The sequence below is a fragment of the Cavia porcellus genome, unplaced genomic scaffold (assembly GCF_034190915.1).
Source record: "Cavia porcellus strain 051 isolate PalLab524CR breed Dunkin Hartley unplaced genomic scaffold, mCavPor4.1 scaffold_16, whole genome shotgun sequence".
NCBI lineage: Eukaryota > Metazoa > Chordata > Mammalia > Rodentia > Caviidae > Cavia > Cavia porcellus.
The window spans coordinates 33,901,910-33,928,566 of NW_026947499.1; the positions used below are offsets into that span (position 1 = coordinate 33,901,910).

At 44.4% G+C, this 26,657-nt stretch overlaps 1 protein-coding gene across 2 annotated transcripts; it reads right to left on the minus strand.

The window, feature by feature from the left end:
- Positions 1-102: 102 nt before the first annotated feature.
- On the minus strand, positions 103-20,198 carry Prss27 (serine protease 27). Of its 2 annotated transcripts, none has more exons than XM_063226338.1 (6): positions 20,117-20,198; positions 3,053-3,079; positions 2,443-2,605; positions 1,215-1,486; positions 798-967; positions 103-480 (listed from the first exon to the last, which is right to left on the minus strand). In XM_063226338.1, the coding sequence occupies exons 3-6, from the start codon at positions 2,586-2,588 to the stop codon at positions 289-291; spliced, it is 780 nt and encodes a 259-aa protein (XP_063082408.1). In that variant the 5' UTR covers positions 2,589-2,605; positions 3,053-3,079; positions 20,117-20,198; the 3' UTR covers positions 103-288. The 2 variants fall into 2 exon arrangements, with proteins under 2 accessions (XP_063082408.1, XP_003478170.2); XM_003478122.5 differs by lacking the exon at positions 20,117-20,198 and adding an exon at positions 5,534-6,061.
- Between the last annotated feature and the right edge of the window lie 6,459 nt (positions 20,199-26,657).

A 26,657-nucleotide genomic window follows, 5' to 3' on the forward strand; every position in this document is an offset into this window, starting at 1 on the left:
CCGGAGTGTCTGCAGTGTCCTATCCCATCAGGAACAAAGTCCTCTGAATCTTCTTCCATGTCACAGTTCCCACTTCCGTACTCTAAGGATTTTTGAGCAGGGCATTTGGCACTGATTTTATTGGAAATAAACATAAATAAAAATACCTGGCATTTAAGATAGGGCAGGATAGAGAGCTATTTACACATGTACATGGGTGGCATGTTGCCTAGTGGGGTGGACTTAGAGGACAGCGAATAGCACCCCAAGGACCAGCAGGGCCACATGGACAGCCTGGCAGGGGTCTTACTAATGGCCACCTATTTTGCTTGACTGGAACTTCAGCTCAGGGATGATACGGTGGATCCAATCATGGTGTGAAGTGACCCGGATGTAGACACCAGGGCGGTTCTGGCGGGCACAGCCCTCACCCCAGCTGATGACGCCAGCCTGTACCCATGTCTGGTTCATGAAGCACACCAGAGGTCCCCCGGAATCACCCTGTGGGGGAAGCAGAGTTCCTAAGAACCTACCTTGTACCACCAAATCCCAGGACACCCAACACTGACTCAAACCCTTCCATCTTTCCTCTCTACCCTTGGTCCCTCTTTTCCTACTAGAGTACCCTAGGTTCCCTGCTTGTCCATGGTTGGGAGGTTGAGTTCAAAAATGCACCTTCCCCACCCCCGACCTAACCAACTCCTAAAATAGGGTTCAAAGCTGTTGCTTCCCAATAAGCTTCCTGGCTGGTAGAACTCAGCACCCCATCCTGCCCTGGGCCTCAGGATAGGTCAGGTTCTTGCTTCTTTCCACTCTACCTTGCAGGCATCCTTTTTGCCCTCAGCAAAGCCTGCACAGAGCATGTCATCTTTGATGGCTTTGGGCTGGAAGCTAGATGCTGTATCTGTGCTGTAGAGTAGGTTGCACTTGGGTGTGTCAATGATGGGGACAGCAAGTTTCTGCAGGATCCGAGGGTTGGGCAGGTGGTCTAGGGGTGGGCAGGCCAGTGGACAGTCTTCAGCAGTGACCTGTGGCTCTGGATTCCCAGAACCATGATGCAGTGTGTCCGTGCCCAGGCTTCCCTTGTGTTCAGGTCTCTCAAGGGGCTGAGTTCCCACCCTCTTGAGCTCTAAGCTGGGTGTTCTGTGTCCCTAGCTCTTCCCTGTAGGGTGGCTGTTCTCCTCTGGACCTTTTCCAGGCCCGTCCCGCTTTCTCCCAGGGCTATCCCCCCTTACCTTGCTCACTGGGGCTGCCCCAGCCCGTAACCCAGCAGTTCATGTTTGTTTCAAAAACAACTGAGGGGTCAGGCATGCACACGGGGAGGATGTAGTTGGTGAAGGTCACTGGTGCTTCCAACTCCACCAGGGCCACATCTGCACTGGAGGCCATGCCCTGATACAGGGGATTGCTCTCTACCCGTTTCACATGGGCATAGATGGAGTGTGGCCCTGGCTGCAGCAGTTGCCGTGCCCCCAGCAGCACCCGGTACAGAGAAGTTTCAGAAGTACTAGAGGGAGAAAACAGAGGCCTAGAGTGGGCTGCCCCCTCGAGCAGGGGATGAGGGCCAGGGAGGCTATTGTGTGTCTCTGGCTCACTACATTTCCTGATGCTTTTCTGCATTTCATGTTCAAAACTAGCATCTTTAGAGGGGTGTTCTGCAAGGTCAGGGTGTAGAAGCTGCAGTGAGATCACTCACCTTTAATCTTCAGCTCTGTCCCAGGCCACCAGTTAGACAAGTCGCCTAACAAGTTTCTGTTAACTCGTTTCCTCATTTATAAGGTGGGGACAGTGACAGTCCTTCCAGAAATGCCTGCTTTGAGAGCTGAAGGAGGTAGCCACCCACAGGAGCCATGGGGCCCAGCCTTGCTCTGGAGCCTGGAGCAGCCACCCACTCTGAGGGTGTTGAGTAAAAAAATGTAGGTTTTTACTAGAATCTCAGAACTGCACTGAGGTGAAAGGAGAAGGGTTGGGAACCTCAGAAGTTTGGAGTCAGGTGGCTTATAACAGTGATCAGGACTGAGGGCCTGGCCACTTTCTTGGGGATTATAACCCCTTAGGGGGAAGGGGAGGAGATATTCTATTCTAGTCCTTGGGTTTGTCTAATACCAGAGTCCCAGAAAGGGGACTCAGGGTGGGAGGAAGATAGGGGAAGAGGGCCAGAGTGCTAGGGAAGCCTGGAACATTTTCTGGGGCCTAGTTGTGGCACAGTGCCTTATTGGCGAGTTGGCTGGTGCAAGCCAGGGCTGAGGCAGTGATTGCAGCTGCAAGAGAAGATCTGAACTTGGGCCTAGAGGAAAACTTAGCTAGGAAAGCAGGCAGGTGCTGGACCAGGCTGCCAGGGCCCACAGGGGCATGTGGGTTTGCTGCAGATTGGATGCTGTCCATGGTGCTAAACCAGCATCAGGCTTTGTCTTGTCTCTGCTCACTGGGGCAGTCACAGGGGTGGACAATAGGCTCACTCACTTGTAGAAGCAGTGTGCTGCAGTGAGCACCCACTGCTCTGTGATGAGGCTGCCCCCACAGAAGTGGCTTCCGTTGCGCTGGATGCTAACCTGCCAGGGCCATTCGCCCTCCATGGCATCCTGCCCGCCCACCATCCGGTTCAGCATCCTCCGGTGCCCGCAAACTGGAGAAACATGATGGAATTACTGGGAGCTAATTGCATGGCTTTGACTCCAGCCCCAATCCCATATGCCAGCTTCCATTTTATACGCCATTTCTGGCCTTCCTAGCCGCTGACCTGCTTAGGACCTTGGGAGTCAGACCTTCGCTATCCCTATGCCATGAGCCTCAGTCCCTCCACTGGGAATAGGTGCCATAAGACCTGCCTCTAGCTTTTGGGCATTGAGGCACCAAATGGAAAGACCTTATCCCTAGGCTTGACACGGGTCCTGGAAGGATGGCTGGTGTGTCTGCCTTTCACAAAATAGGCAGCCCTGAGAGACAGCTCTTCTGCAATGAGAGAACCTCTGACTTAGAGGTTCCCCAGGGCCCTATGCCTTCCTTCTGGACCTTGTTCCATGTGTATGGCCATGCCCGTCCATCATCCTACAGTTCAATCACACCCACTTACCTACTGGTATCTTGGCCTCTTGAATCCCTGAAAGTGAAGAAAAGGAGTCATCAGCTTACTTTGCCAAAGCCAGGGTCCATTTCATCCTTCACCCCCTTGCCTGATCAGCAACCCCCATCCTCTCCCTGGCTCTGGGAGCTCAGGAGGGATAGTCACCATGGCATCTGGGGGGAGAGGCCAAGATCACTCAGCTTCTAGCTTGGCCTGTGAGCAAAGTTTATCTGGGAAGAGATAAACAGGCCACATGTGGAACTGACCAGGAGAGGCCAGTGCAGAGGCTGTGTGCCAGTGTCCCAGGACTCCACATTCCCCAGAACTGAGCCATCTCAGGGAAGGATCCCCTGCTGTCCTCAGACCTGCTGCTCAACCTTCACTGCATCTCTCGAAGCTCCACTACAGGCTCAGTGCCCAGCCAGGGGGCTGCCTCAAGAGAGACCTCTCTGCCCCACCCTTCCTGTCACCTGTTCCTTGTAGCAGGTCCAAAAGAGCTAGAGAGGACAGTCTCCCTATGCCCCATGTACTTGAGGAACTCAAAGTATGGAGCCAGAAAAGGTAACCAGTCCTAGTGTGCTGATGGGCTGCAGGGAACAGGACGTGTCTTCAGTGAGCCATGCATGGCCTAGGATCCCTGAGGATCCAGGAGGTGTTAGAGTACCTCATTTCTCCTGTCAGGCTCCCAGTGTCTCCTCAGTGCCATTGGGGGACAGGGAGATGGAGAGGCCACTAAAAGGAACCTGAGAAGACTCAGCAGACCTGCTTGCTTCTCAAAGTGAGGATGTCAGGCAGGTTGTAGGTCAAGTATGGTGCTGGACCAGGTGGACAAGAAGCAGGTAACTCATTTTCACAGTGGCCCTTAAATGCCCTGGGTGGATTATCCCAGCATCTTAGCATAATATCATTTGACACTGACTCTGCCTTTTCTGAGGCTTACGCTTACAAATGCTGCTTCCAGCTTATCCACCCTTTGTCCTCATTGACACTAACATACTTGAAGCTTCTCTGTTCCTCCTTTTGGCTTTCCCTGCCTCAGACTCCCCACAGCATTTCCTCCCCCATATGCATGTCTGCCTTCCCTACTGTAGCTCAGCTGCTGCTCTTTTTAGGCTGAACCTCCTGACATCTCCAGGTTCTAACCCAAATCAAAGCTTCAGCGAATTCCTGCCTTCTCTAGGAAGCTCCCCCTGCTTGTCCTGTCCATCTTTAAAGCCTCAGTCCCTCCCTTGAGCTCTTTGTCCTTCTACTGGGCATCACATCTTACCCCTAGGCACAGTCCCAAGAGCCCCAGGAAGGCAAAGCCTACCTCTGCGATCCCTAGCTTAGGGAATGTATGGAGAAACAATACTGTGGGGATCTGAGTAGGAGAGCTTAGCTTTTGTGGGGTGGGCATCTTGTCAGGTTGGAGGGCACAGTCAGGGTGTCAGATCTCCATCCTGGGCCCAGGACCCCTGGTGACCCTGTAGCTAGTTGAAACCCTTGGGGTGTTGGGCCTACAAGAGCTGCTGAAGATAGCATCTGGGATTGAGTCGAATGCAGCTTCAGTGCCCACTCTGACCATGACCTCAATTGTTCAGCCTCCTGGAATAATTTGAGGTGTTACACTATGGAAATGGGCTCACTGAAAGGATGCTGTTACTTGCCACTGCAGGAGGTCTGCCTGGTGAGGCTGGTCAGTGAGGGGAGACTGAGGCCTCCCTGCAGAGAGGCACCCTAGTGCTCCCCCAAGAATGAAGAACCTGTGGCTGGGGATTTAGCTCAGCGGTATAGGCACCTGCCTTATAAGCAGGCAGTCGCGAGTTCGATCCCTGGTACCGATAAAAAGGGAAAAAAAAAAAAAAAAAAGAATGAAGAACCTGGAGCCTTGGCTGAGCTGTAGTCTGAGGTGACCTGTTCTGGCCCTGGGAGGTGACCTGAGGACAGGGAAGTATGGCTGCTGGGCTGGCCTGGCTGGCCCAGGAATGTGGAAGAGTTTCCCTGGCAGAGAGGGGCCCGCCCTGTGGGGAGGAACGTGGCAGGTGGGCCCCTGGCTGGACCCTGCTGGCCTGGCCATGGATGGTAATACATTCTCTACTTGCTTATACCCTATCTCATGCTACCCAGTTGTTAGCTGAATGCCAGCCTGCTTCCAGGGTCCCTAGGCTTAGATGACAACCCTTGCTCAGTTCCACTTCTAGATTTGCTGTGGTGGTCCTGGGACTTGGAGCCCAGCTGGCCCAAGTTCAAATCATGCATACATGAAGCTTTTCATCTGGTGAGCAAGGGAGCCTCAAGTCCAGTGCCACATACACTATGCGTACTTGGGAATGTGGGTTGAGGCCCCCATCAGGTTGCTGCCATAGGGTCCCACTCTAACCTAAGCCTGCCTCAGGACCCCTAAGTGAAACATCTGGAGTGTGCCAGCCTGTCCTAGGGCCTCTAACACTGGGCAGGGAGTGGTGACCCAGATGGAATTCCTCCAAGGAAGCCAGGGACTCTAAAACTCACCAAACCTCAGCAATAGGAAGAGCAGGAGCAGCAGGAGGGGTATGGGGGCCAGGTATCGCCTCATGTCCTCAGGCTGGCAAAGCTGGGCCAGGGTCGGCAGTGGTGGAGGGAGCTCCTGGCACTTGTGAGGCACTGGGCTCCATGAAGTGGGGTTTTATGCTGGAGGTGACTGTTGACTGGGCTATGCCACCCAACCTGTTGGCCTGCTCCACCCAGCTCTGCTCCAACAGGAAAGAGGCACCCTGAACCCCAATTCTGACCTGGTCCTGAACCCCTCAGGCTAGAGCACTTACCCAAACACACCTGCCCCATCCAGAGAGTTCCTCACCATGAGCTGACCAGAGATACCCCCTAGCAGGCCCACATGAGCTGGCCAGGTCTCCCCAGGAGATACTACCTGCTTTATTTGTTCACTTAACATTTATTGGGAACCTACTGTGTACACGGCTTCAGTTATCTACAGAGTCAGTTGGAACTTATACTCCGATAGTAGGGCAAGATCAGGGGAACAGTGAGGAGCAGGGTAAGGGGACTCAGGACCTGGAATGACCATTGGCCCTCATCATACCCCTCCCAGGAAGTGAACCCAGCAGCCCCCACCCAATGTGAATCCTGGGGACCCGCCCAAGTGCCAAGTGCCAAGCCCTGGCCCAAGTGCACCTGCTGTGGGCCGGGTAGGCGGGGTAGAAGCTGGTTCTGGGAAGGTGGCTGATGACCAGCCTAGTGGCTGTTCTGTCTTCCCTGGGCACTCCCAGCTTTGGGACATGCAGCCTCAGCAGGAAGAAAGTATTTGGGGCATGGGGCTAATATCAAAGCTGAAGGAGAGCGCTTTAGTAACTACTCTTAATTGGCTGCAGCATGAGGAGTGGCAGCAGGCCTCACTGCAGACTGCCTCAGTTTCCCCACTGACCTTCATTTCCCACATTGAGTTGCAATCCTTACCTTGCCAGCCCCAGGGTCTCCCTGCACTTGGCAGCTGCCTGCACCAGAAGCTATACCAGTGCACTCCCTGGGTGCTAGCTTGCCTTCACTTTTGGTCTGCCCATTCCTTCCCTGTCCCTGAGCCTCTGTGGCACAAATAATGGGTTGCCCTTGATGGCAGGCAGGACACTCATTCATATATTCAACAAGTATTTGGGAGTCATACTGATTGGTGCCCAGGACTTCTAGGTATGGGGATAGAGTGAAAACTCATGGATACAAGGAGTAACTTAGAGGGAAAAAAGATCTAGTTATACACTGTGGAAAGTCTCAGAACATCCAGGTGGGTGACCACTCTTCTCCAGGCACCCAGCCATCAATTTCTGTTATCTTAGAGGCAGTTTTAAATGCTCTGCTCCAAGACTCAGGACTTCTCATGGGCCTCTGTCTCAGGTGTCCCTGTTCTCCTTCCTTATTTACTTACTTTAATTTAGAGACAAGGTCTCCCTATGTAACCCAGGCTGGCCTTAAACTCAGTGATCTTCCTTCACTGGCCTGAGTGCTGGGATTATAGCCATGCATTGTTACGCCCTGCCTCTTACCTTTTTAAAGCCAATTTTCCTTAAAGTCAACCAGGCAACTGGAAGCAAAGATCCCAGGAAAAAGTGATCTTCCTAGCAAACCAAACCAGAGTCAAGTCTCTAGCAGTCTTCAACATTGCTGTTGAACTTGCTAACCCAAAGCAGCAAAGAAGTGGCTGGAAGGAGCGTGTGGAGTAGAGAGCCGGGCCTTCCTCCCACCACCCACCAAGAAAATAAAGGGGAATTGGGAAGCATTCTAGTCAATCTCACCTAAAAATTAGTTGAACTGGACATATACTAACTCTGGCTGGGAGAGTATTTTCTAAGGTTATAATCACAGTAGACATCACAAAGAAAAGGAAGAGCTAGGCTTGGCATGGTATATCACACCTGTAATACTAGCATTGGGAGGCTGAGGCAGGAGGACTGCCATGATTTTGAAGCGAGCCTGGACTACACACTGGGTTACATAGGCCCTGCCTCAAAAAACAAACAAAAGCAAAACCTGTGGCCTGGATGTAAATTTAAAAAATGCAAGCAACATTGGTTGTAAGTAAAAAGACAATAGGAAAAATACATGTAAGAAATATGGTCGAGGGGCTGGGGATTTAGCTCAGCAGCATAAGTGCCTGCCTTGCAAGTGTGTGGTTGTGAGTTTGATCCCCTGGTACCGATAAAAAAGAAAAAGACAAAAAAAAAAAAAAAAAAAAAAGAAATATGGTCAAATACAGATAACCATTGTTGCCTAAGTGCTATGGAAAGTGGTCAGAAAGCTGGGCATAATGTTGTGCCTCTAATCCCAGCTAGCCAGGTGGCTGAAGCAGGAAGATTGCAAATTTGAGCCCAACTCGGGCAATTTAGTGACCTATCAAGACTGTCTCAAAATAAAAAAGCCTGGGGATGTAGCTTACTGTGCAGACTCTGAGTCAAACCCCAGTGCCAAAGGGGTGGGGGAAGACGAAGGGGAGAAAAAAAAAGAGAAGAAGACAAAGAATAAAGAAATTGGTCAGAAAAACACTGCGCCCTATAAATAAAATGGGTGAAAACACAGATAATTCACCAGAGAGGAAACTAATTTGGCCAGGGGACTTGCTGAGAAATGTTTAGCCTGAGTAATTAAAAGAATGCAAATCAAACCACAGCAAGGTGATGCCAGTGTTCCCATCTGAGGTTAATACGGTGTTGGAGGAATGTTATTAGTCAGGGCCACCTGGAAATGGGTCAGCGGGTGAGCATGGGACTGGCCCTTTTGTCCTGTGTGTGTTGCATCAAAGAGTTATTCCCTTTGAAGATGACTGTCACTGCAAATCCAGTTTATATTTGCAAAAACAAAGTTTTCAGGATGACAGTAAATATATACTCCAAGTAGAACTTACAAAAATCACATTTTTAGCTGGATGTAGTGGGGAATTCCTTTAATTCCAAACATTGATACCATTGTCTAAAGTGCTAAAGAAATTGTTCAGAAAGCTAGACATATGGGAGCCTCTAATCCCAGCTAGTCAGGAAGCTAAGGCAGCAGAGCCACAAGTTTGAGCCCTGCCTGGGAAATTTAGGGGAAAAAAAAAAAAAAAAAAAAAAGCTGGGTATAGTGGTGCATGGCTATAGTCCCAGCGACTCGGGAAACTGAAGCAGGTGGATTACTGACTGTGAGGTCAAGGCCAGCCTATGCTACATAATGAGACTGTCTCAAAGAAAAAAAAAAAAAGCATAAATATTTGTAGAAAATGAAGTAACTACAAAAATGTAAATTTTACAGTAGCAGCAAAAACATCCAAAGAAAAGGTTGTAAAATGTTCAGCACTGACCAATAGTTCTGAATCATATGGTTTTCTTTAGGAGCAAGTAATGAGGAGCCTAGATTTGTGGGGTACAGTGGGTATTCATAAAACCTTTGTGTGGTACTCGAGAACCCAGAAGTAGAACTGACAGTCTCTCCATCCCACAGAGCTCTGATGCTCTCTGGTGGGGCCCTAAACTCAGCTGTTTGAGATGACCCCCCCACACACACACACACATACACAGAGCAGGGCCAGGGCTGCTGCTGGAGTCTTACATAAGGAATTCTGACTAAGAGGACCAGAGTTTCCTATCTTCCCATCCTCCAGTCCATGCAGTATTGGTGATCCACTAGTGGGATATTAACAGGCCTACCTGGGCTCCTGGCCCTGTGGTTGACCCCCCAGAGGCGGGGACAGGTGCAGGTTGGTGAGAAGCAAGAACACTATGCTCTCATGTAAATATAGTAATGAAATAGACATTTTCACACATGAAAGTTGTCAAAAACTTTACCCCCAACCTCCACACTACTCTTAGGAAGCCATTGGAGGGAAGACGGTCTCCAATCAAAGGAATAAATAAAATAGAAAAAAGAAAATATAGGCTGTAGGAAACAGACACGAGAGTGGGAATAGTGGTACACACATGTAATCCCAGTGACTTGGGAAGCCTGAGGCAAGAGTATCACGGTTTTGAGGCTAGCATGGGCAACTTACTGACACCCTTGTGGCATCATATTCCAGCACTTTCAAGAGGCTAAGGCAGAAGGATCAAAATTCTGTGTCCAATTGAATATAATGGCACGCACACTGTAGTCCTAGCACTTGGGAGGCTGAGGCAGGAGGATTGCTGAGTTTGAGGCCAGCCTGGGCTAAATAGTTCTAGACCAGCCTGAACACATATGAGACTGTCTCAAGGAAAACAAAACAAAACATAGCGGGGGCTGCAGCTCAGTGTGAATGCCCTGGGTTCAATGCCCAGTACTAGGAAAAAAAAAAAAGAAAGAAAGACAGAAAGAAAGTAAAAGAAAAGAAACAGCACTGCAAAGTGCTGCAATTCCTCACCACAATGCTGAAGGGAGATTCTAGATGGCAACTGTGCTCTAGGTTTAGAGGCCAACTGGTGGCCTTTGGACCCTGTGACTCAAGGAACCAGCATGCTGAGACTCGACCTACTGAGGCTACTGATGCAAGTTGAGGAGGAGAGAGACTTAAAGTCCAAACTAGGAGAAAGGCGGGTATAATTCCCAGGGTGACGGTGTGGACAGCTGCAGGAGTGCCTGGGGAGCAGCCAGCACAGAATGAAGGGGAAGACAGTTTGGGGCTGAAAGCAGCATAGGAGAATGGAAATAATGTTTTCCGTAGGTTGCCTTACGACTGTCCTATTCCATGCTATATTAACATCACTGTTCATGCTTGCTTTCGACAAGTGTTGGCCTGGAATATCCTTTTTCAGTTCTGTATTATCTTTTATTATTTTTAATTTTTAAATTGTGTTTCAGATGGGGTATCACCCCCAGCCTCCACCAGGTCTCTTCTAGCTTCTATTGAATCCCAAATCAGGCTTAGGTGCCGCCCAGAGAGAAGAGCACTGGCTCCCCCTGCAGGCCATAGCGGCACTGAGGCTGCCGGCTCAGAGAGAGGTGTCCTGGTTTGTTTTTGCTGTTCCTTGCTTCTTGCTTAACTTTGCCCTTGTCAGCCCTCCTGTATGTACAGTGTGGGTGCAGAAGTCCAGTATTGATGCAGAAGTCCAGCTCCCTCTTGTGCTTACACAGTAAATTAAAAGTTAATACCTACATTTAACTCCTTCCTTCCAAACCACTCAGTGGGGTTCTACTTCCCCACTGAAGTTAATATCCACGAATGAATTAATCGAACAGGTAAGTGCTATCTTAGGTCAATGTCACTTCAAATCATGAGAAATCAAAAATTATTCACACTGATTCAATAAACATAATTTAAAAATTGGTGAATGTGGGAGCCGGGCATGGTGGCTCACGCCTGTAATCCCAGCACCCGGGAGGCTGAGGTGGGAGGATAGTTGCAAGTTCAAGACCAGCCTGGACTACAAAGTGAGCTCAAAGCCAGCCTGAACTGCATAGCGAGACCCTGTCTCAAAAAGACAAAAAAAAAAAAAAAAAAAAAAAAAAAAAAAAAATGGTGAATGTGGAAAACAGTATATCTTATCATTTATAAAAGTTTGTATAATTCAAAGCTGTAAACTTAAGGGAAAAATAAAGAATATGTTTATAATCTTAGAATATAGAGACAAAATTCAAATGTTAAAAAATTTAGCTGGAAATCATGCACATGGCGGTAATCTCAGTGAGACAGGATTATGTATTTAAAGGTAGCTTGAACTACATAGTAAGATTCTCAAAAAACAAAAACAAAAGATTGAAAAATGTGGGCTGGAGCTGCAGCTCAATGGTAGCATACAGTTTATCATATATGCAGTCCTAAGTTTGATTCTGTTATAGTTTATGTTTAGATGTCCTCCCAAAGCTTCATGCAGTCATACGTGAGGCTTTTTCAGAGATGGCTAGACCTAGACTGCGTGATGCTGACATTAAGGATGAGTGATTATTAAATTAGTTCACTGCCAGGTGTCATGGTGCATACCTGACATCCTCGCACTGGGGAGGCTGAGACAGGGGGATTGCCATGAGTTCGAGGCCAACCTGGGCTACACAGTGAGTTCAAGTTTAGTCTGAACTGCATTGTGAGACCCTGTCTCAAAAAAATAAAATACAAAAAAAGTAAATAAATTAGTTCACAGATTAGTCTGGCATAATTCTAGGTGTGAATAATGGGAAGGCCCTCCCCCAGCTGTGAGTGCTATCTACCTTAAGGGAATGTATCTTGGCTGTGATAGAAAGAGAGCTGCTATGGTTGCTTGCTATTCCTTTGCTGCTTCACTGCTTTGATGCCGTCTGCCTGCCAATAACTGTTTCTTCTGTACTGCCCACTGCCATGCCACCCTGCCTTGGAACCAGCCAACTATGAAATGAACTGTGAGCTAAAATAAACTTTCCTCCTTTAACTTTGGGTGTCAGGTATTTTGTTTTACAATTAGAAAAATAATAAGGCAGATCTCTGGCACTACAGGAAAAAAAAACTAGATTGATGAATTGAAATATACTGTTAGGTATGGTGGCACAAGCCTGTAATTCCAGCACTTGGGAGGCTGAGGCAGGAGGATTGCTGCAAGTTTGAGGCTGGCTACATAGTGAGTTCAAGGCCAGTCTTGACTACATAGTGAGACCTTGTATCAAAAAAGATGCAAGGATGGTTCATAAGTTAATAAATGTAATACATCACATAAACAAGAGCAAAGTCAAAAACCACATGATCATGTCAGTAGACATGGAAAAGGATTTTGATGAAATCCAGCACTCCTTCATTATAAAACTCCTGAGGAAAACAGGAATATAAGGACATACTTCAGTATGATAAAGGCTATTTATGACAAACCAATAACTAGCATCATATTAAATGAGGAAAAACTAAAAACATTTCCCCTAAATTCTGAAACAAGGATGTCCACTATTGCCTATTCAACATAGTACTTAAAATATTGTCAGAGCAATTCAGCAAAAAAGATAATTTAAATCATTATTTATAGATGACATGATACTACATAGAAGACCCAGAGAACTTCATAAAAAACCCTCTTAAAATTAACATCCAACTTCAGCAAAGTAGCAGGATACAAAATCACACACACACACACAAATCAAAACAAAAATCATTAGCATTTGTGTACACCAACAACAGAATGAGAAGGAGATTATTAAAACAATGCCACTTACAGTAGCACCAACAAAAATGAAATATCTAAGAAACCACCTAATCAAAGTAGTGAAAGACCTCTACAAAGAAAACTATAGTGTTCTGAAGAAAACATCAGAAAATGGAAAGACGTACCCTGCTTCTAAATAGGCAGCTCCAGTATTATCAAAATGGCATTATTTCCAAAACTATTACACAGATTCAGTGCAATCCCAATCAAAATACCAACAACATACTTTATAGATCTATAGAAAATAATCATAAAATTCATGTGGATCCAGAAGAGACTCCTAATAGCAAAAATAATTTTGGATAATAAGAGAAAAGCCAATGGCACGGTACTGGGACAACAACAAAAAGACATGTGGATCAATGGAAGAGAACTGAGGGTACAGAAACTCCCCTAGCATAGTCAACTATTTGATTTTTTTTTTTTTTTTTTTTTTTTGGTATTTTGAGACAGAGTCTCACTATGCAGTTCAGGCTGGCCTCGGGCTCACTTTGTAGCCTACGTTATCTCAAACTTGCAACAACCCTCATGCCTCAGCCTTCTGAGTCCACAGATGTGTGCCAGGTAGAAATATTTGGTTTTTGACAAATTGTCCAAAACATATGTTGGATGAAAGATAACCTATTCAACAAGTGGTATTGAGAAAACTGATTATCTGTTTGCAGAAGAATGAAACTGGACCCTTATCTCTCACTATATACTAAATTAAAGTAAAAATTGATCAAAACTCTAAATGTTAAAACAGAAACATTAAACCTTGGAAGATAAAATGGGTAAAACTCTTAAAGACATAGGTGTAAAGAATTCCTAAACAGAACTTCAATCACACAAGCGATAGCAAGAATCAACAAATGGGTCATATCAGACTAAAAAGCTTCTGTTCAGCAAAAGAATCAGTCAGTAGAGTGAAGAGACAACCTACAGAATGGGATAAAAATTTTGCCAGCTACTCCTCAGAAGACTAGTACCTAGAATATATAAAGAATTCAAAAAATTAAACCACCTAAAATTAAAGACTTGGTTAAGAAATGGGCAAGAGAAATGAACAGATGCTTCACAGAGGAAGAAACACAAATGGTCAACAAATACATGAAAAAATGTTCAACATCTTTGACCATTAGAAAAATGCAAATTAAAACAAAGCTAAGATTCTGTCTTACTCTGGAAAGAATAGCAATCATCAAGAAATCAAATAATAAGAAATGCTGATGTGGCTGTGGTGATAAATGAACCCTCCTGCATTGTTGGTGAAAATGCAAACTAATGCAACTATTTTGGAATCAGTATGAAGAACTGAAATTAGACATGCCATATGACTCAGCTATGCCCCCCTCCCCAGGTATCTTCCCCAAAAAGCTTAGTACAGTGCTAAATGCATATCAATGTTTATAGCAGCACAATTCCTAATAGCTAAATCCTGGAAGCAGCCCATACACCCACCAACAGATGATTAGCTAAAGAAAATGTGGTGTCTATATATAATGGAATACTACTTTGCTATAAAAAACATTTTTTTTTTGTACTGGGGATCGAACTCATGACCTAATGCTTGCCAGGCAGACACTTATGCCACTGAGCTAAATCCCCAGCCCCCTAAAAAATGATAATTTATCTTTCTTTTTAAATAAAGAACATTTTTGAGACACTTGTAGGTAAATGGATGTACCTAGAAAATATAATGTTGAATGAAATAAACCAGACACACAAGCTGAAATATTGTATGGTTTCTCTCATTTGAGTGAGGCAAAGTACAAAGAAAAAGGTGAAGCACGGATAGAAGGGGACAAAGGGAAAATCTCTTACAATAGGGAAGTGGTCCAAGGGAACAAGAGCGAGGATGAGGAGGGGAAGGAGAAATAAGAATAAACCTATGCCAGATTCGGGAACCTAATAACCCTGAGTAATGTAAACACTAGATGCCATAACATGAGCTAAGATTAATAACAAGTATGAAAAAGGGAATGGGAGAATCGGAGTAGGAGCAGGGAGAGGGAGGGACGGGGAGAGGGCTTTCCTAAAAATGGAGACAAGCTGTGTAAAGGTTGAGTGATCTGCCAGTTTGAGTAAGAGAAGCTCAACTAAATTGGCTCAGCAGTTCCACACCCTAGGGAATTTATGGAGGATTCACCCTAGGGTGGCTTATTGCCTGGGAGGTGTAAAGGGGAAATGCAGAAGGACAGGCTCGCTACTGTTTCTTTTTCTTTTTTTGTCTTTTTCCTTTTTTATTGGTACCGGGGATTGAACTCACGACTGCCTGCTTGCAAGGCAGGCGCTTATGCCACTGAGCTAAATCCCCAGCCTCTCACTTCTGTTTCTGTGGAGGAGCTACACTTTCACCTTCACCCTGGACTCCTGGTGTGACTCTTCAGCTTCCAGCATAGACTCTTCAGCCTTCCATTGCAGATCTATGGGCCTCTTGCTATGGACTCACGTGGGACACTGCAGTGAGCTCCAGACCTTCAACTGGATCCTTTGGCCTCGGCATGCAGACAGACCCTCTACACTCTTCCTCGTCTGACTGGGTGGCCGTTGTAAGCCAGTCTTGTAAATTCTTATATATTTGTAAGTCTTGTGCTATCACTGTTTCTTTAGTTAACAGTGACTGATGCAAGTTGTGATCTGTACAAGTTACTACTCTCCAAGATGATTGAAAACTGCATGAATTATAAACATGTACTAATAAAACAAGAAAAAGAAAAATTTAAATATATCAAAATTGAAAGCTTTTCCAAGGCAGTTCTGGTTTTGTTTTTTGAGACAGGGTTTAAGTTGCCCTAGTAGGCTTCAAACTAGCCATACTCCTGCCTCAGCCTCCCAAGTAGCTGATATTATAGGTGTTCAACATATCACCTGGCTCTTTAGCCTATAAATCTTTCAAAACGTGTGTGCGCACATGGACACACACACACACACACACACACACACAAACAAACTACAGGGGACTAACACTAAGTCAGGGCATTAAGCTATAAGTGGAAGCAGGGAAAGCTTTCCAAAACGTGCATGTGTGAAAAGTGAGAGACAGGAAATATGTGTTTGACTGCGCAGGCACCTTCAGCCATACTAGCAACTCAGTATCACTTCTTGGGTAGATGACAGGGGAAGGAGGAAGACATGGTCCAGATGTTGGAGGTCTTGGAGACATGGACCTCCAGCACAGGGAAAAATAAGATACTTCTCATTTTGTCAGGGCTTTTTGCACAAGCTGGTCATACTCAGCCTCAGCAGTGAGAGGCAAACACCAGCCTCCGGGGCTCTTCCATTCCAGGCCTCAGTCCAGGTGTCGTCAGCCTGTGGCTCCACCTGCCTCTCTCCCCCTTTTTGCTGCCGGGTTTTGTGCATATTCATGCTAAGTGGGTGTTCTATCCCAGGCCACATCTCCCAGCTCTGTCTTTTTCTTTTGATAGCTTCCTTTTGACAGACAGAAGATGGTAGCTTCCTTGCTTCCTCCAGACAAAATGAGTCACTCTTCGGCACTTGAGCTCCCTTTTTATTTATTTTGAAGTTTTGGGGGGTGACTACCAGGAGTTGAACTCAGGACCTTGCACTTGCCAGGTAGGTGCTTATGCCTCTAAGCTATTTTCCTGGCCCTCAATCTCCCTTTTTAAACTAACCCATCTATCACACTTACTCTCCAAGACAGGCCGTGGGCCCTGACTTACATTCATTCCTGTAGCTCTTTTTCTCCCTCCACAAATCACACATTTCTATGCTTGTCAAAGTCATCAATATATCTGTACACAGATGCCTCGGTTCCATCCTAAAGAAGAGTTTGGATCATATCACCCCCACTCAAAATCCTTCCCCTGCAGAACTTCACCTTTGAAATTTCTTCAATTATTGGCATGCAAAGCCTTGCAATGAGGACCGATCTGACACTAAGAGAAAAAGTTCAGGTGAATACCACTGTCAGAATGAAATTGAGGAAATTAGCTCTTAAACTGGGGGAGCTCAGTTCAGTAGGTAAGTTCTTCCCTCTTCTTTATGCCCTAACTGAACTACATGTATTTGTCCTGTCCTGGGCCTTAATGAAAGGGAAATGACTGTTCTTTTCTGGCAGCAGATATGGACTTGTTCTGTCTTTACGTACAATGGCTGTGGTCTGAGTTCAGTGGTATGCTGATTAGTTTATTTTTGGTTTTTGTTTTGAGTCGAGGTTGGCCTAGGCTACACAGTGAGACCCTGTATCAAAACACAAAATTAGCTGGGCTAATCAAAATACCATCAACATGCCTCATTGATCTAGAGAAATCACTCCTAAAATTCATCTGGAACCAGATGAGACCTAGAATAGCAAAGACAATTCTAAGCAGCAAAGACAAGGCAGGAGGCATTACAATCTCTGACTTGAAAGTTATACTACAAAGCAACAGTAGTAAAATCAACATGGTACTGGAATCAAAACAGAGCCGAAGATCAATGGAATAGATTAGAAGATACAACCACAACTACAAATACACTCAACCACCTTATCTTTGATACAGGGGCCAAACGTTCACTGGAAGATGGACAGTCTCTTTAATAAATGGTGTTGGAAAAACTGGCTCTCAATACGTCGAAAACTAAGACTAGACCCATGCCTATCACCATGTACTTAATTAAAATCTAAATGGATCAAAGATCTGAATATTAAAACAAACAATAAATCTATTGGAAGACAAGTTGGGTAAAACCCTTGGGGACACAGGGGTAGGTGGAGAGTTCATGAACAGGAATCAAACCACATGGGAAATACTTCCCAGAATCAACAGCTGGGATCATGTCTTATTAAAAAGTTTCTGCACATCAAAAGAAATCTCTAGCATAGTGAAAAAAAAACCTACAAACTGGGAAACAATCTTAGTGAACTGTCCCTCAGACAAAGGTCTTCTGTCTGAAACATATAAAGAATTTTAAAAAAATCAGATCCCCAAAATTTAAGGATGCAATCCAAAAATGGGCATCTGAGATGAATACACAATTCTCAGAAGAAGAAATATAAATGACAGGCTGGGGATTTAGCTCAGTGGCATAAGCTCCTGCCTTGCAAGTACGTGGTCGTGAGTTCAATCCCCAGTACTGATTAAAAAAAAAAAATACAAATGGCAAATAAATACATGAAAAAATATTCATCATCATTACTCATTAGAGAAATGCAAATTAAAACCACACTGAGATTCCACCTCATTCCAGAAATAATGGCCAGGATCAAGAAAACCATCAACAACAAATGCTGGAGAGGCTGTGGGAAAAAAGGAACTCTCCTGCATTGTTGGTGGGAGTGTAGACTGGTGCAATCATTGTGGAGGTCAGTCTGGAGATTTTTCAGAAAGCTGGGATTGGAGGTCCCATTTGTTCCAGCTATTCCACTTCTAGGCATATTCCCAGAAGAACTGAAAACATCATACCACAGTGATATATGTGCACTCATGTTTATAGCAGCACAATTTGTAATAGCCAGATCTTGGAAACAACCTAAGTGTCCATCAACTGAAGAATGGATAAAAAAGTTGTGGTATTTTTATACCAATGGAGTACTACTCAGCTATAAATAATTATCACATCGAGATATTTATAAATAAATGGACACAGTTTGAGACCATACTCATAAGCAAAATAAATCAAACTTACATGTATGAATACTGAATATTTTCCCTAGTGTAAGAAATGGTAAGAATACATAAAAGTATGTGGTAATCATGATTCCCCATTATATTGCTTTGAAGCCTTATAATGTTTTCATTCATTAATTAGAATGGTTTTATTCTAGGTTATTTGATTTTATTGTCTGTGTTGGTATGAACAGCTAGTTTGAAGAAAACAAGACATTTTAATAGCTAGTGCTGATGTAATATCATCTTGTTTTGAACTCCCACCAAGCTTTTGTTCTTCTGTCTCCATTGGTTTTATCATGTTGTATCTTATTGAATTTTATTATATGTGATAGTATAAACAAAATATTTTATAGACAAGGAGATAATATAGTAATCTTTGTTCGTTTTCTGTTAGTTGATTCTGAATACCCTGTAATACTTTCATTCTCTTGAATGGTTTTACACTGTCTTTTTATGTTTGATACTATAGTATATGAAGGTATACTCAATTATTTCAAGGAAAGAGACACCATGGTAGCTACTGTTATGTTGGATTGTCTTGTGGTGAAACTATGTTGCTTAAACTGTTCTGTTCTGACTTGTTTTGTTGTGTCCTCTTTTATCTTAATCTTTTTTTAAAATAAAAAATAAAGCCTAAAAAAAGAAATGCAAAAAAAAAATCAGCTGGATTTGGTGGTGCACACCTGTAATCCCAGCATTTGGGGGGCTGAGGCAGGAGGATTGCTGCAAGTTCAAGACCAGGGTGAACTGCACAATGAAACTCTGTTTCAAAAAAGCCAAAACAAAACAGAAATGTACAGTAGCACACCATTAGCATTCCCACCATACTGATACAACAGACATTCCAAAAACGTAGCTAAAATGTAGCAAAACAATTAGAAATAATGAATTTTGAGTGTTTTCCATCTTTGTTTAATGTAATTTATCAAATTGTGTAGGTTTAATTTGTTAATAATTTGTGGCTCTGAGGCTGAGATTCAGAGTCCTGTGCATGCTAAGTAAGGACCACCACTCAGCTACATCCCCTAGTTAACACCTATGTTGCAAAATTCCTGAGATTTAACCATGGGATCTAGCTTGCCACTCTCATCGAATCCATGTTTTTAGTATGCTATTCTCATCGGATCCGTGTGTTTGTGTTTTCCTCTTTTGGTACTGGGGGTTGAATTTAATTTCAACTAGAGGTTGAATTTGCCTATGCTGCGTAAGGCTTCTTTCACTGAGCTCCGGATCCAGTTCTTTTTTGAATTTTAATTCTGAGGCAGGGCGTCTTTTTTTTTTTTTTTTATTGGTACCAGGGATCGAACTCATGACTGCCTGCTTGCAAGGCAGGCACTTATGCCGCTGAGCTAAATCCCCAGCCCCTTCAAATTTTTATTTTGAGGCTGATCTCAAACTCGAAATCCTCCTGCCTAGCTAGGATTAAAGGAGCACAGATTATTGATTATTGTGGCACTCATTTCCCTGGTCTTTCAGGGAGACTCAGAGCCCGCAGAGCGAGGCTCAGCCAATTACAGCACCTCACCCGGCCACCAGGGGGTGACAGACACCGGCAGACTCGCAGCTGGTGACCCGGGAGACCGCAAGATTCAGCCGCTAGATTTCTTCCGAGCCCTCAGAGACAATGCTGATACCCTAGACGCTTCCCCGCGTCAAGGGCACTAACAGGGGCATACATCGCGGGATGGCCTTTACTCAGCCGGGTCATCGTCCCTTCTCTCCAGAACACTTGGGCTCTCTGCCTGCAAGTGTCCCTCCACCCCGAGACTGCGCAGGCGCACCCTGGGGTCAAACATGAGCCCCCCACACACACACACCTGGCAGCCTTCACCGAGGAAGTCGGCTGGCCAGCCTTTCCCTCGCATTCTTACGCAGCAGCTGGACTACAGATCAAAGCAGCACCGTACCTTAATTGCGATTAATCATCTGGCAGTTGGCCTGTATTTTCTCCCATATGAGCCCAGCTGGCTTGGCAGCAGTGTGTGGGGGGGGGGGCGGGGGATGCAAAGGAAAAACCCCAGCTTCCCATGGGGAAGACTCCAAGGGCAGTGCCCTCTTTGGGCAGAGAAGTGCAGGTTTGGATGAGGAAACTTGATTCTCCTGGATCTCTTGCTATCTCTTGTGTGACCTTGGGCAAAGCATGTAACAGCTGGGGCCTTGGTTTTTTTCATGGACTCTGTTGCTACACTGACATCTGTTCCTGTCTAGAAATGCTGTAAGACTGGTGTGGGAAGAGGGCATCAGAGTCACAGAGCTTTGTTTAATGCTACATGTGGTTTCAGGTGGATTTTCCTGAACTCCAGCAGTAAGTTGGCAGATGTTGGTCCCCTTTCTCTTGTCAAATACTGGCTCTCAGACTCCATCAAAACAACCACTGACAAAAAAGATGAGTCTGTTGGTTACCAGGTTAAGAAGGAATTATGTCTTGGAAGAGTCTTTAAGATGTAAGTGGGGAAGACAAAGTTGGGAGTAATGAAGTTGGGGTCTTTTATAGCCGGACCTAGTTAGGTCAGGCTAGAATCATGGTAGTTTAGGATTAAACACCTAGTAAGCTAGGATCCCTCGTTGTACTGTAAAGATGGTGTGAGAAAAGGGCATCAGAGTCACAGAGTTTTATTTGATGCTACCTGTTGAAAAGTCATGTGGTTTTAGGTGGATTTTCCTGAACTCAAGCAGTAAGGTTATTTTCAAATTTGTCTTCCTGGAGAGCGTTTCCTGGAATAAAGTCACAGCTATACAGTCATTTTGTTTCAGCCAGGGTGTGTTGGAGTTTTTTGTTTCTTGCACCCAGAGGCATCCAATTATGGTTTCCTCCTGTATAAAATGAGGATCACATTGCAGGGAGTGGAAGGGAGAGTATATGAATGCAGTGAGAAAGACAAAGTTTGAGAATATTGTAGCCTTGCTGGGGATTTAGCTCATCAGCATAAGCTCCTGCCTTGCAAGTGCGTGGTCGTGAATTTGATCCCTGGTACAAAAAAAAAGTGAGAATATTGTAGCCTTTTGGTCTTAAAACAAAGTAAGGCTTACCAAAAGGTCTGACTCCTGGAAATGGGTTGTGTGTGTGTGTGTTTGGGACAGGGTCTCACTGCATAAATTCAGTCTGGTCTTTTTTTTTTTTTTTTTTTTCTGTCTTTTTTTTTTGTTTTTATCGGTACCAGGGATTGAACTCACGACTGCCTGCTTGCAAGGCAGAAGCTTATGCCACTGAACTAAATCCCCAGCCCCTTCAGTCTGGTCTTGAATGCACTATATAACCAAGGCTGGCCTGGAATTCACAGTAATCCTGCTTCTGCTTCATGACTGCTGGGATTATAGGCATGTGCCACACAGTCAGTAAAAGGGTTTTGGCCCAGACAGGACACTGTAGCCAGGAAAGCCTTAACCGGAAGCAGGAAGCCCCTATCTCCCCCGCCCCTGGAAATTTACCTATGGCGCCAAACCTAGGACCAATGGGCTACCTGTGCATCCCTAATGCCTGCCTTAGGTTCCACCCCAAACCGAGGCTATTTACATACCCCCACGCCACATGTCTGCCAGAGAGATCGCAGGACGCCAGCGGTGGGGGTGCTGGTCATCTCTCTCCGTGTTCTTAGAATAAAGGCCGCTTTTTGTTTTATACTTCTCATCTTTTGGAAACATTTTTCATCTTTTGGAAATAATCCTATCAGTCAGTGAAAGGATTTTGGCTCAGACGGGACACTAGCCGGTAAAGCCTTGGAGGCAGAACCAAGGGGCTCCATCTTCCCCACCCCTAGGAATTTACCTGTGGCGCGAAATGAGTACCAGTGGGGTACCTGTGCATCACTAATGCCCTTACGCTTCACCCCAAACCTAAGCTACATGTATGCCCCCACTCCACCTGTCCGACAGAGAGAATGCCAGCCCCTGGTGGTCTCTCCCTGCATTCTTAAAATAAAGGTCATTTACATTTCATATTTCTTATCTTTTTTTTATTAAGGAGAAAAAGAAAAAAAACAGAAATAGGGTACAAGTTATACAGAATTTCAGAAAAAATAAACAATAGGAAATCACTAGTTAATAGGTTACATATTGTTATCTTAGAAATACTTGTTCAAGTTACAAAATTAAAGCATATAAAGTGGACTTTCAAGCAGTGAGACTGGAAACAGTTTTGTTCAATGAACCAACAAAACTCAGTAATATGGTTATCTATCTTATACACTTAAATATATATGCGGTTATATTTTTTAGAGCACTTTCTTTTCCTTTCTTTTGTACAATGACAATTACACATTTTGGGTTTTATTACTCCCACAGTTCTTATTACTTTTTTTTTTTTTTGAAGAGAGTAAAACCAAATGTGACATAACAGAACAGTCAGTCAAATCAAAAGGATGAACATAATAGATTATGTAAAAGCATAATACAAGGTGATCAACATTGGTTACCATACTGCCTCTTGCTATCTTAAAAAGAATTGCCTATATCATCAGTTATAATAAAATTGAACAAAACAGTAAAGAATAAAACCAAAACATTGGAGACATTACAGGGCTTTAAAAGAAGATAATAGTCAACCGGAATGGGCGTCATAATGAATCTTATTGTTTTTAGTTGTTGCCTGTACTTTTGAACTTGGTACTATCAACCAAAACAGAATAGAGGAAAATCAGTCAAAGCAAGATGGTAAGGGCTATACAGGGTTTCAAATCAAGTTAATAGGAAATCAAAGTGGGTTACTATAATAATATATCCTGCTTTTTAAAATTTTTTCCCTTAATTAAAAAGAAAAAAATAAAAAAGTAAATAATTTAAAAAAGGAGACTGAGATAAAAGAGGGCATAACAACAAAATAGTGCAGGTCAAAGCATAAGCATTTAAGCAAAATAGGGTTTCACCACAAGATATCCCGACATACAAGTAGTTACCATAATGTCTCTTTCCCTGAAATCTTTAAGTATAACTTCATATACTGTAGCACCAAACATATCAAGACAATGTAAAACCATTCAAGAGAATGACAGTATTACAGGGTATTTAGAACCAACTATCAGAAAATGAACAACAGTGTCTGTATAATCTCCTTGTCTATAAAAGTTTTTGCTTATATTATCACGTATAATAAAATCCAATAAGATACAACCTGTTCAGACCAATGGAGACAGAAGACTAAAAGCTTGATGGGACTTCAAAACAAGATGATACTAAATCAGCACTAGCTATTATGATGTCTTTTTTTCTCCAAAATAGCTGTTCCTACCATCCAATCTTCTCTGCTTCATTTCTGTTGAGCTCTTTTTCTGTTGTTTGTTGTCAGTTTATTTTCTTCATTTCGCTTTCTGCTCCATTCATTGTGGCCTCTCTGCCACTGTTTCTGAAGTCTTGGTATTTTCCTTTTTTAGGATATCCTGCAGTATTCTCTGTAGAGTTGAATTGGTGGTTGCAAATTCCCCTAGTTCCTCTTTATCCTGGAAGCACCTTATTTTTCCATCAATTTCTAGGGACAGTTGTGCAGGATATATCAATCTTGGCTGGAGGTTGTTATCTTTCAAAGCTTGAATTATTTCCCCCCACGCTCTTTGTGATTTGATGGTTTGAGCCGAGAAGTCTGCTGTAATTCTGATGGGTGTTCCCTTATAAGTGATCTGTTTCTTGTCTCTGACGGCTTTTAGTATTCTGTTCTTATATTGGATTTCTGGAATTTTGATTATTATATGCCTAGGTGTAGCTCTGTTTGGGTTGTAGGTAGCTGGTGTCCTGTATGCCTCATACATCTGAGTATTTTTACCTTTTGCTAAATTAGGGAAATTCTCTTGGATTATTTCTGTGAATAGCTTTTGTAGTCCATTTGTTTGTGTCCCTACTTCTTCTTTTATGTTCTTAATTTTTAGGTTGTACATCCTCTTATCATCTTCTAGTCTTTGTATTATTGCTGTTTGTTTTCTTGTTATTTTTAAGTTTTTCATTTCATGCTCCCTTATTACAAATCTGTCCTCCAATTCAGATAATCTATCCTTAGTTTCTTTCAAGCTGTTATGCCAGCTTTTGATAGAGTTTTTAGTTTCCTGGTAATCTCTTTGAACCTGCTTCATGTATTCTATGTTATCTCTATTTTCTCCACCAAACAATTTTCCCCTTTTTTTCTGTTCTTCCATTCCACCATCTGTTTTTTCTTGGGTGGTGCTTAGCATTTCTCTAACTATTCTACTTATCTCTTGCTTTATTTCGTTAAATACTTCATTTTTAAACTCATCTATGAGGCTCTGGAGATATCGCTTTATGTCCATTGGTGCCATGTCTGATATTGCATGTTTTCTGTCTTCCTTTGCATTTCCCTTTCCTGGGTCAGTGTTCTCAGGATTGGGGATTGAGGCCCCTTTCTTGTTGCTTCCTCTTCACATACTTTTTGTTTCTTCCATACAAGCGAATGTAGGAGGCCCAATTTTTTTCTCTTTTTCGGTTACAGTTTGTTTGAATTGTGCCGGCTAGGTGTTCCCACCCACTGCAGTGTACTAGGGAGACACAGACCTGGGCAGCCTCTGCTGGGCCCGCCCCTCCAGGTCAACCTTCCAAAGGCTTCACCGCCAGGGTGCATCTCCAGGCACTGGGACCTGTGTTGGGCTCGCCTACTGGGTCTAAGTCAGTGGCATCACGCAGGCCAGGCGCTCCGCACCAATCCCGCTTGAGAGGGGAATATATGACTGAAGTCACTGCAGCGCCCTGTTCCAACAAGTCTGCCCAGTCCCAATATGTCCTTTGCTGGAGCCTCCTACTCTATGAAAGAGTCCCTGTTCCCCTCACTCACCGCAAGTTGCAAGTCAATGTAGGGCTCCCTGCTAGTCTTGCTCTCAACTCCGTTCACAGATTCCTGCTCTCAGAGCTTTTGTGCATCTCTCTCTCTGCCCTGCAGATTTGGATGCAGCAGCGGCAGCAGGAAATTCAGATTGCGGCTTTCAGTGGCGCGGGTTCTAGCTTCCATGCTGAGATTTTGTCTGTTCCTGTTATAGCACCAGGATTGGATTTCCAGTTGGTTTCTCTTAGCTTAGTCCATCCCTGGGTCAGCAGGGTGTATTTCCCCTTGCTTAGGACTTCTCGTACCCCAGCATTCCTGGATTTTAAGCGGGGTAAGAGAGCCTCCGTAGCTGCTGCTATCTATCCGCCATGTTCTTCCGGAAGCTCCTTCATATTTCTTATCTTTTCAGCCGTGCCAGAATTCTATCATATGGTTCCCTGACTGGAAATCCAATTCTATCAATCAGCTCTGGAGATTGACTCTTCCTTTCAAATGAGAAAAGGGAACTGTGAAATTGAAATGAATAGGTATTTACTAAATATCTTCCAAACATAACTGTCAACTAGTTGAAAGAGTTTTGGCTCAGACAGGACACTGTAGCTGGTAAAGCCTCAGGCTGAACCAAGGAGCTCCATCTTTCCCACCCCTAGGAATTTACCTGTGACTGTATCTTCCCCACCCCTAGGAATTTATCTATGGCACCAAACAAAGACCAATGGGCTACCTGTGCATCCCTAATGCCCCCTTAGGTTCCACCCCAAACCTAGGCTACTTATATGCCCTCACGCCACATGTCTGCCAGAGAGAAAGCCAAACTCCAGTGGTTGGGGTTTTTTTTCTCTCCACGTTCTCAGAATAAAGGCCTCTTTTGTTTTATACTTCTCATCTTTTGGACACACTATACAATCTTATCACTAGTCAATTGAAACTCATGCAGTAGTGGGGAACCTGTGGCACCCATACTGCATTGGGCTATTTGTATCATTGAAAGCTTTAAAAGGTTCACCATCACTGGCATACAACCTTAGGTCTACTATATTTCCTCCACAGAGACATATGGTCATTTGAAGCCACATGATAAGGGCTTCAAAGCTAGGAATAATTCCAGGCTTAAGAAGTTTTTTTGGTACTGGGAATTGGACTCCAGGTCTCACACCTGCCAGACAGGTGCTGTGCTGTTGAGCTACATCCCTAGCCCAAGAGGATCTTAAAAAGGCCCTGTGGTATTTGAGTGCTAGCCTCCTACCTCCCAGCCATGTGAACTGGGACAACTCCTCTCCTTAAGCTCAATCCATCATATACGTACAGAGGGCAGGTGGTGCTTTGGGCAGATTAAGAGGTTGAAGTGAGGTAGTGTGTTTTGCAGCTGGCAGTTCTTTGAACAGAGGCCCAGAAGATCCTGGAGGCAGCTTCAATTCTGGCGGTTATGATCTGAGACAGCAAAGCCTTTTAGAGAGTGAGTTCAGATTTCGAAAAAGAGGGAAAAATGAAGATGCCTTTAATTACTGCCCCAGCACGGGGAGCGGAAACTTGTTCAGACCTGTTCCTACACTGAGCTGAATGTGTAACAACCAGTGCTTTACAGGCATGAAACGGAGTGTACTGGAGGCCCTCTGTCTCAACATATATTAACTCTTTAATTGCTAGGTTTTGGAAGAAGTCTCACGGAGGGACTGGAGCAGATGGACACC

Coding starts and splice junctions, on each gene's coding strand:
- Prss27 (XM_003478122.5), bottom strand. CDS start 5,597: ATGAGGCGATACCTGGCCCCCATACCCCTCCTGCTGCTCCTGCTCTTC. Junction 1,487..2,442: donor GCAGCACACTGCTTCTACAA/GTGAGTGAGCCT, acceptor TTCTCCCTCTAG/TACTTCTGAAACTTCTCTGT. Junction 968..1,214: donor GGGCAGCCCCAGTGAGCAAG/GTAAGGGGGGAT, acceptor GCCCACCCCTAG/ACCACCTGCCCAACCCTCGG.